Source organism: Amphibalanus amphitrite, unplaced genomic scaffold (assembly GCF_019059575.1).
Source record: "Amphibalanus amphitrite isolate SeventyFive unplaced genomic scaffold, NRLGWU_Aamphi_draft 000361F_arrow, whole genome shotgun sequence".
Lineage (NCBI taxonomy): Eukaryota > Metazoa > Arthropoda > Thecostraca > Balanomorpha > Balanidae > Amphibalanus > Amphibalanus amphitrite.
In genome coordinates, this window is record NW_024881855.1 from 570,963 (window position 1) to 580,378 (window position 9,416).

Below are 9,416 nucleotides of genomic sequence, written 5' to 3' on the forward strand. Positions count from 1 at the left end.
TGGAAGCAAACCAGTAACGCGCCTTTTGGGGCGACAAACGAGCGGGCGCAAATGTGAGTCCTGCGCGTGCGCGAGTGCGAATGGATACTCTCAACATACTTGTGTGGAGCACCATACTATGTATGTAGCTGGTCGCTAACGGTGTACCAAATTTTGGCGCCATCGGCCCAGCCGTTCTCGAGATGTGGAAGCGTCACCTTGCACGTGTGTACGTGCAAATTCTGTTCCAACTGACTTCTGTCCGGCACCCTACTCGCTGGTCCCTAACCGTGGACGTGTACCAAATATGAGCGCAATCGACCCGGGAGGTCTGGAAACGGTCCCGCACGTGCAGTAGCACCCCAACTTTGGCACATGGAAATGCATTGCCTACCGACATGCGAAGTTTCAGCGTAAGCGGCCCAGTAATTGCCGAGTTATTGCAATGGGCACAAACTTGATACCCCCTCTTTTTGCAAGTGGCATGTGCAGTGGTCGTCACTCACATGCATCGAGAGTAGTCCGATGCTTGGAAGAAGGTTTGAAGTTATCCTACAAAAACGGCCGCAAATCAATCAACCCGGATGTTGCTTCTCGAAAGCGTAAATTTAGGAGAACAACTTAAACACCCTTGACTTTTCACGTGGTACGTACACACTACGATCACCTACTGTTAACCCCAGACGCCTTGAGACCCTAATTTTTCGCGATTGTTTTAAAACGCGCGGAATAATTTCAACCATATTTAGGAAATAGCTGTTTCAAGACCTGCCGAAACTTTTTCTTCAAATACATTTTGTTGTCACTTAAATATTTGTGGCACTTGTCATTGACTCGTAATGTTAACTGTTTTTCCATCCTGGATAGAGGCTTTCATACGTCATATGACATTAGGCTCCGCCCACGACTGCGGCATTGACCCGTGCCCATCAGCGACCTCTGTACAAATGACACCCCTGCCATCTGTAAAGGACTATGAATTTCGCTGACGTTTCACGTGCTATGAATCAATAGCAGCAGACCGTCAAGTAAATGTTAGGCTGTTGTTGACTCTTGTAGGTATATGGGACCAAGAGGGCCATCACTCCTCCATCTACTACTCACACATGCTTCGAAAAAACGTTAAGGATTCCTAACAAATATGATTTTCGATGTAGGATATCTGTTTGGTGAAATAGGTACGAGCGAGCCTTATGATGTGAAGCGAAGGCAATTAGCTAATTATTGCGCTGGTCGATGGGTGCATAGCGATGTACAGCCCACCGCTAAAGTAATGTAGGGTTTTACCAATCTCAACGGTTGGCTTTGACTGGCGATTGTTTAATGCGGAGTGATCGAAAAGAAGATGTCAATAGCTAAAGTTGCAGCTGCAAAGGTGACGATACATATAAGCTACATTCAAAGTTTCATTGTAGTCTGGCTAATCGTTCCTAAGCTTCAGAAGCAGAACATACCCATGACTGAAACCCCACATTACTTCTGCTGTGGACTGTACAAATCAGGAGCTACTTGATGACATCCGATATCCCAATATCACCTATCCGTGCTTCTGTCCTCAGGATACTGAAATCCTTCTCCTCCACGCCACAACCCCCCTCCGGGCTGGACAGGCAACTTTATCTCATGCGGGCTGCTCCCTTGGAGCGGCACCGCTGCTCCCGAGGGAGCGCACCCCGTAGCCGGGTGCAGTGAGTGCCTTGGGGCTGGGTGGCCTGTCCTCTGGACGGGCTCAGCCCCGGCGACTCACTAGGGTGCCTGCCCAGACCAATGTCTCCCCCTAATTCCTATCATCCTTCCGGCTCTGCAATGGTCTTGTCAGACCGAAAGGGCCTAACCCAACAAAACAAAACAAAACAAATATCCCATTATCGCATTATCTGCAACGCCAAAGGCTTTAAATACAGGTGAATATTTCCTAACCTTATGTCAGTTATATGCCATCTGCCCGTCATTTGCAGCTTACCTATAAAAAAATAAAAATAAATCAGCGAACATATCAGCATTGTACAAGCAATGCGCATTGAGCATTTATGGCTCCTCGGTCATCATGTCGCTCTTTGGGCACTGTCAGACAAGACTTTACGCACAACTCCGCCGGCTTTCGGCACCGCTCGACCGTCCCCGCTCCCCGCCACAGCGCGAGTGACCCCGCGCCGGCCCGAAACCGCCGCAGGCCAAGACCACAGAGGCGGGGCTTAGCTGTGACGTCATAACGTATCACAGACTGACTGGTGATAGCCTCTACAGTCTACACGCCGGGTGAAAATCTTGCTCGAAATTTAACATTACGAATCAATGAGAAGTACCTGAAATATTGAAATGGCGACAAAATATCTAAATTGTAAAAGTTTCGGCAGGTCTTGAAACGGCCATGTCCTGAGCTTGGTTGAAATTCTTCCATGCATTTAAAAATAATCGCGAAAAATTAGGGTCTCAAGAGGTCTGGCGTTAACAGTAGATGCATCAAGACCAGTCAACTACGGGGTAGAAGGGCTCGAAGGGCTACCCAACAAATAGAAGAGGTTCTTTATCTTTCGGTTCCTAGTGGACATTTGAAAGAACTGTTCAAGAAGGTATGCAAATTTCTGTAACTGTTGCATTCCTTCAATTGCGTGTGCATTCTTTTGACACTTTATATTATCGAGATAAGGATTTAAAGTCCTGCTGCTGGACGCTGAAGCAGTACCTAATATTCTTTTGAGCTTTTGGCACAGCTCTGCAATGGAGTTATATTTCTCTAGGGTTATGTTTTGCTCATGAATAGCCACCATCCCGCGATCGTGCTAGAACAGTATTGCGATGGTCTGGTAGCAAACGCAAACCCGACATCCTTGCTGGCTCCGGCTGAGCTTTTGGGACTTGGCAGCCTTGGATGTTAACCACAGCAAGCCCATGCTTTCCCAGACAATCTCTCTCAACTGTACTCGTTTCAATGAGCATTATTGATTTTCAGATGCTTGTATGATTATTTACAGGAAGTATTTTATTGAAAATATTTTGTGTTTCTTTTTCATCGCCGAACTCTTTTTCTGTTACCATTTTGTTGTATACGTCTTTTATAATCCCACTTTCTTACTAAAACTTTTTTCGATGACATTATGTATTCAAAATAATGCATTTTAACGAAAAATCATGCGAATGGGTTATGGGATCATCTCAGAGTGGTCAATGTCGAAGGTGCACCCTGTCCGTGTGTGTCGGGCGGTCCTGATCGAGCCGCTCCGGCCGGGACGGGCACTGTGGCCAGCGGCCACCGCGCTGCGACGCCGGCGATCACACAGGCGCCGGCGCCGCGGCGGCCTGCCGGCCCACTTGCTCGTCCGCTGACGGCCGCAGCCGGAGCGACTCGCACTGACCGCCGCCCACCGCACGGACGGCTGACTCCAGAGACAGACTAGCGACATGAACGGGCGGCGGACGCTCTAGGCGACCGGGTCGACCCGGTAGGCGGTGGCGTGTCCCGGGTTGAGGATGACCTCGGTCAGCTCTGCCGGGTAGCCGGCGCCGGCCGAGTAGGTGACGGCCGGGGCGGGCGCCAGACCGTAGCCGGCCGAGTAGAAGGCGGGCACGCCGGCGTAGACGGACGGCGTGGGGAAGACCAGGCTGCGCTTGTTGCGGCTCTTGGCCTCCTCGACGGCGGCCAGGTGCTCGGCGGTGGCGGCCTTGACCTCGGGCGTGAAGTCGACCGGCAGGGGCGCCACGCCGGTGTCGATGGGCGCCGTGCGCGTCTCGACGGGCGCCACGCCGGTGTCGACGGGCGCCACGGGCAGCGCGTTGCTGGCCACCTGGAAGCCGTTGGCGCCGGCCGTGTACTTGACGGTGATGGTCTCGCCCTCGGGGTTCAGGTAGCTGTAGCTGCCGACCACGTTACCGTAGGCGTCGCGCACGGCCGAGTGGGCCTGGTCGGCCTGCACGTGTCCGTACGACGCCTGGCCCAGCTCGTCCTGGGCGTGGTAGGTGGACGCGTAGCTGTAGGGCGCCGCGTAGCCGTAGCCGGCGTAGCCAGCCGGGTGGTAGCCGCCGGTGTAGGTGGTGGGGTAGAAGCCGTTGTAGCCGGTGTAGCCGGCCGGGTAGAGGCCGTTGTAGCCGGCATAGCCGTTGTAGCCGCTGTACAGGCCGGCGTTGTACAGGCCAGCGTAGGGCAGGGCGAGCTGGGCCGAAGCCGCAGCCACCAGGGCGGAGAGAGCCACCTGACGAGAGAAACACAATGTAAACGAAATGAATACGGTCAGTGTTGCGAGAAGCAGAATGCAAACGTGCTGGTTTACTCTACGAACTAAATGACCATTGTCCTCTATAACTACTGGATGCTACCCAAAGAGCCCAAGAAGAGCATCAAAAGCCCAAGAGTGCACTTACCAGAGCGTTCATGTCGCTAGCCGTCAGCGAGGTGTGTGATGCTGTGGTGGCGGCCGGACCGGCTTTTATAGTGGAGCTGCTCCGGTCCTGGCCCTCCAAGGTCTTCTCTGCCGGCTCCGCCCACTGTCGGCAGACAGCCCGGTGGAACCCTGGGTCACGTACCCTGAATTCTGTCTGGGATTGCTTGTAATAGATTTCATCGATATTTGACTCATGTTTCAATTGGCCTTTTGTCCTTTCTTTGCTTTCTTCTTTCATATCTTTCTTGTTTTCTTTCGAATTTTCCGCCGTTTCGAAATGGAGCTAGAGCCTCGCGGAGAAATGAGCGTGTGCGCCTTTACGAGACGCAGCGATTGGTACTACCTGATTTTGGGTTCTCAGTTTAACAGGTGGCCTCTGAGGTCAGGTCAAGTGGCCCTAAGCACAGATTCGGTTTTTGTGCAATTACTTTGTCATAAATGGCCGCAGAGCTGCGATTTTTGCATCATCGTGTTCGCCTAGCTCAGGGGCGTCGAATGGTACGAGACACGAGTATACTTTTGTTCGGGTGAGCTCAACTTAAGGTGTTGACCTCAGGTCAAGGTCTGTTTAAAGCCCCTCAGGTCACGAAGTTGGTGGAAGGAAGTCATATTGCATTTCATTCGATTCGGCAGGTCTTCCCAAGTCCATTGATGGCTTTCATCGTAAGGTCAACAATGGAAAAGTGAAGCATTGGACCCTGCAAGAAGTGCATGAAATCACAATTATGTGTGCTTGAGATAGTTGTAGATCATTCCCGGTACCAAAGTAACGGTTTCCATATTTCACCATTGACTTACAATGGTGAGGTAACCTGACCGACCTGACTTTATATAATGTTAAGAAAAAAATCCGAGCTATGTAAGTTGTGAGACCTCTAGAGGATACTACATAGGTCCTGTATGTTTCCTCTTCCTGTGAAAGCTCTTGTGGCGCTGAGGGTGTTTCGAAGTTGCGACTTGCGAGCGACGTTCGAGGACCGTGCAGAGGTCCACTTATGACGTCATTTGTCAGTGACCTGACCTGAACTAAAAATGCAATTGGTGTCACATGCTTTTGCTTGAATCAAAGGTCAGATTTACCAAGTTTCGGCTTTCTATCGCCGGCGTGTACCGAGCTACCGCGAAAAAAACCTTAGAGGCGGTGGCATCCGCCCCCTCCCCCCCCCCCCCCTTCGGCCGGCAAGGGTTAACCCTCGCCCATGTAGGGGGAGGGGGTTGGTGCAACCCCCCCCCCCCCCTGAGGCTTTTCGGAAATAGTGCAAAAACCAAATTTTGGGTACCTTATGGGGCAAACCTTGCGCATCTTTTGATAAAAAAAAATTGACCGGGTCATGTCAGGTCACGGAGTTATGACGTCACAAAGGGAACTGCCTCCGGCCGGATTTTCACAAACTGAGTGCCAACGCCCGAGGTTTCCTGCCGGTGGTACGGACATCGGTTGATGGATCGTGATGAAACTTCCCATGCATGTTGGGGCAAGTATTGGCTATCATATGGTATAAGAAACTTGACCGGGTCAGGTCAGGTCACGGAGCTATGACGTCACAAGAGGAACAGCGTCCGGTACTATTTTTGAAAAGCGCCCGAACCACTATTTTGCTAATTCTTGTCACCTCAATGGGAATATGCAGCAATATTAGCTTCTATAGGGAGCAAATGGACCTCCCAAATCCAAAAATACAATCAGATTTCAAAAATTTAAATTTTGATTTTTCGAATTTCTGCCGCCGACTGTGACCTTGCCGACTTCCGGCGCTCCCAACGCGCCATTTTTAGAGCTAGGGAAACGAAATACATACCAAATGATAGAGAATTGATCAAGGAACACGATAGTGAAGGTTTCAAGTCGATATCTCCCACCGTTTTGCCGCAATCGCCGCGGAAAGTTGAAAAAAGTCTATTTTTTCCGAAAATTTGACCTTTGACCGGTCAAAAGTAGGTCAAATGTTGACCTAGGACCAAAAAATATACCACCAATCGCGAGATCTCGGCGAGAGCAATCCGTGGGTTTTTTCCGCTAAGCTCTACGACGCTCCGTTTTCAAACGCCAAGGGGGGGGGGTCGCACCAACCCCCCCCCCCCTGCATGGGCGAAGGTGGCAGATCGCCGTTTACGGGCGAGGGTTAACCTTCCAGGCGGTGGGGGGCATTTTTTTTGCCCCCCCCTTTAGTTTTTTCGATATATCTCGAGAACCGCTGCACCGATCGTCACCAAACTTTCAGTACCCTCCCGGGAGTAGCTAGCGCACATGGTGACAATTTTTTTTTCCAAAGGCTATGATAGGTTGGCCGCTAATGACGTCAGAGTGACGTCATTTCTGCCATTTTCGACCCAAAAAGAAAGGTTTCGCGGGAAGAACTGCCAGGCCTACAGCTTTAGAGATACAGAAAAATGTTTCAGACATAAAAGGTGTGGAATTAAGAGGGCTACAAAACTGCTATTTCGGTTTTTCATTTTTTTTTTGATTTTGACCCCTAAAAATAAAAAAAATAGATTTTTTGAATATAATAGCCGAAAAATCCAAAAAGTTTTTTGAATTTCGAAAAAAAACCGGAATATGTATGATAGTCCCTACCGCCTTCTATCTACATACCAAATTTGAGATCGATACCTCTTTTTTTGGCCAAGTTATAGCGAAAAAAACTGTTCAAAATTGATGACGTCAAATTTTCAAACTCAATTTAAGCAATTCTAGACCTCGTAGCGCAAAACAAAGACCACCATTAGACTCCCCGTGACGAGCTGCATCGAATCAATACCCATCTTATGCAAAAATATCAACTTTGAAATTTGACCTTTTTTGACCTGACATTGACCTGACCTCCACCAGAAAGTGACCTAAATCGTACCTGATGATTTTATAACCACCACCATTGAGTTGGAAATGAAAAACTGGCCGTAAAACATGCATAGCACAACCTTAGTAAAGTTGGGTTTATGTGGGGATCCTTGGTGACCTTTGGTGACCTGACCTGTGACCTGACCTGGTATGACCAGTGACCTCTAATAGCAACATATGTACTAGACAACTGACGCCTTATCGCTGATTTTCGACAAAATGCGTTTTACTCGGTGTTATAGTGCTTTCCCTAGAAGCCCCGTGAACGTTGAAACATTTTATCTTTGACCTGACCTGTAACGTCATCGGTGACTCCGAGGTCAATGAAATTTTGTTTCCCTCGACAAATTTGACAGGGCTGTCGAATGCCGTTTGAATTTTCCGGACCCGTCCAGTAGTTTCGGAGATACGGGGGGGGGCAAAAAAATGCCCCCCCCCCCCTCGCGGAAGGTGGCCGGGAGGCCCACCGCCTGCCGGGTTAAAATTGCTAAATAGTTCAACACGAAACTTTCATTGCTTTCGGCTGCATCCTTTTGAGACCTTTCCAATGGACAAGTCTCAATGTCCTTACCTTTTAGTAAAACCAGCTAAAAATGGCTTTGGACCGAACATCGAACACTGTTTTCGGATTCTTTGGCAAAAAAAATAGGCCATAAAATCTTCGTCACATGACCCATACATGACTTTGAATTTCCGTGACCATTTTTGACTGATGTACCGTAAACCGGGGTGAGTTGATATGGATTTTGAGGTTTTTCTAGATTTCTTTAAAAGTCACATTCATTTACGGAATTCTTTTTGTGCCAGTTTCATGGCACATACCTTGGGGAGGCAATCAGCAAAAATGAATAAAAAATGTATATATTAAGCCCCTTTTTTAAAACGCCAAAGTTCATATCAACTCACCCCCTGGGGGGTGGTGAGTTGATATGGTTTTGGATTTTTCCAAATTTCTCGGCTAAAGAAGCTCAGAGGTGAGTTGATAAAATGCCAGTGTTTAAAAAAAGGATGTGAGAACACATCCTAAAAGAAACCATCAGAAAAATGGTAGTAGTTTGGCAGCAGACCACACATTCATGAAAACGCAATCATGTCCAACACAGCGCTATCAAAATGCCTTGATTTTAGCAGCATCATTTTTTCGCTTTATGATACTTAGTTTTACTTAGAACATTCTGAACTTGGCTAGTCACGTGTCCTCAAGCCAACGGTATCAAAACTGGCAATATATTTTGGAATTACAAGTGTATTTTCTTGCAATTAAAACACATTGTCAGTTGCGGGTCAAGGTTGATATGCCTCTGACAGAGATAATGGATTGAAATGAAAGAATACATATACTTCTGAGCTTTTGTTGACCGGTAGTCAACAAAATATTAATAAAGTGAAGTAAAGCAAATCTAATTCGGACTGTGTTCTATAAGGTGAAATAAGCGACATAAAACAGAATTCGGCGTCAAAAGCCAAAATTAACCCTCGCACTTATAGGCGGGCGAACGGACCACCTCGGCTTTTCGCACATAACTCGCGCAAAAACCGACCGATCACGACGAAACTTTCAGTACCTCTCGAGTTTATCAATTCTACACATGTTCTAAACATTTCATGACCCTGACTCAAATGGTTTTTGACTTGTGACCTGATTCTCGAGACCATGCTTGGCCGGAATCGCGATTTGGCGTAGTCGGCTCACGTTATCCGCGCATTTCCAGTCTTTTTGTGATTGTAACATCCAAACATGTACTCGTAAATGATGTTGGTCCCACGCAGTATTGTGGGTGTCAATCAACTGTCAAGGTCACCTGAAGGTCAGGTCAGGTCATTGACATTTGGTGACCTTGGTTCACCTTTGGTGTTTTACATGTTTCCAGGGTAATTTCTTTCGGGCCGAATTCGAATTTAACATGCATTTGATCATTTATGAAGTAGTTTTAGTGCCTTCGTAACATGTTACGACACCGTCAGTGGTAGTTGACACTTGACACTCCCTATGGATAGCCGGCAGGACACCTACTGGTTGACCTGACCTGACCTGACCTGGCCTAAATGTACGAAGACATCTGTGATCAAAACTAACATGACATTCGTGATCAGCAACAGCCAAAAAATAATAAACTCGCTTTACGAACTTCAAATAACCCCCTATTTTCCCGACTTCTGGGTAATTGACCTGGCCTGGAAGGTTAACCAATGACCTAGGACCTTAAAGTTGGTTATCA

The 9,416-nt window shown here is 48.1% G+C and overlaps 1 protein-coding gene across 1 annotated transcript; it reads right to left on the reverse strand.

The window, feature by feature from the left end:
- Nucleotides 1-3,353: 3,353 nt before the first annotated feature.
- Nucleotides 3,354-4,421, reverse strand: LOC122389534. The gene is made up of 2 exons (XM_043381679.1): nucleotides 4,339-4,421; nucleotides 3,354-4,169 (listed from the first exon to the last, which is right to left on the reverse strand). The coding sequence occupies exons 1-2, from the start codon at nucleotides 4,348-4,350 to the stop codon at nucleotides 3,402-3,404; spliced, it is 780 nt and encodes a 259-aa protein (XP_043237614.1). The 5' UTR covers nucleotides 4,351-4,421; the 3' UTR covers nucleotides 3,354-3,401.
- Nucleotides 4,422-9,416: the final 4,995 nt, after the last annotated feature.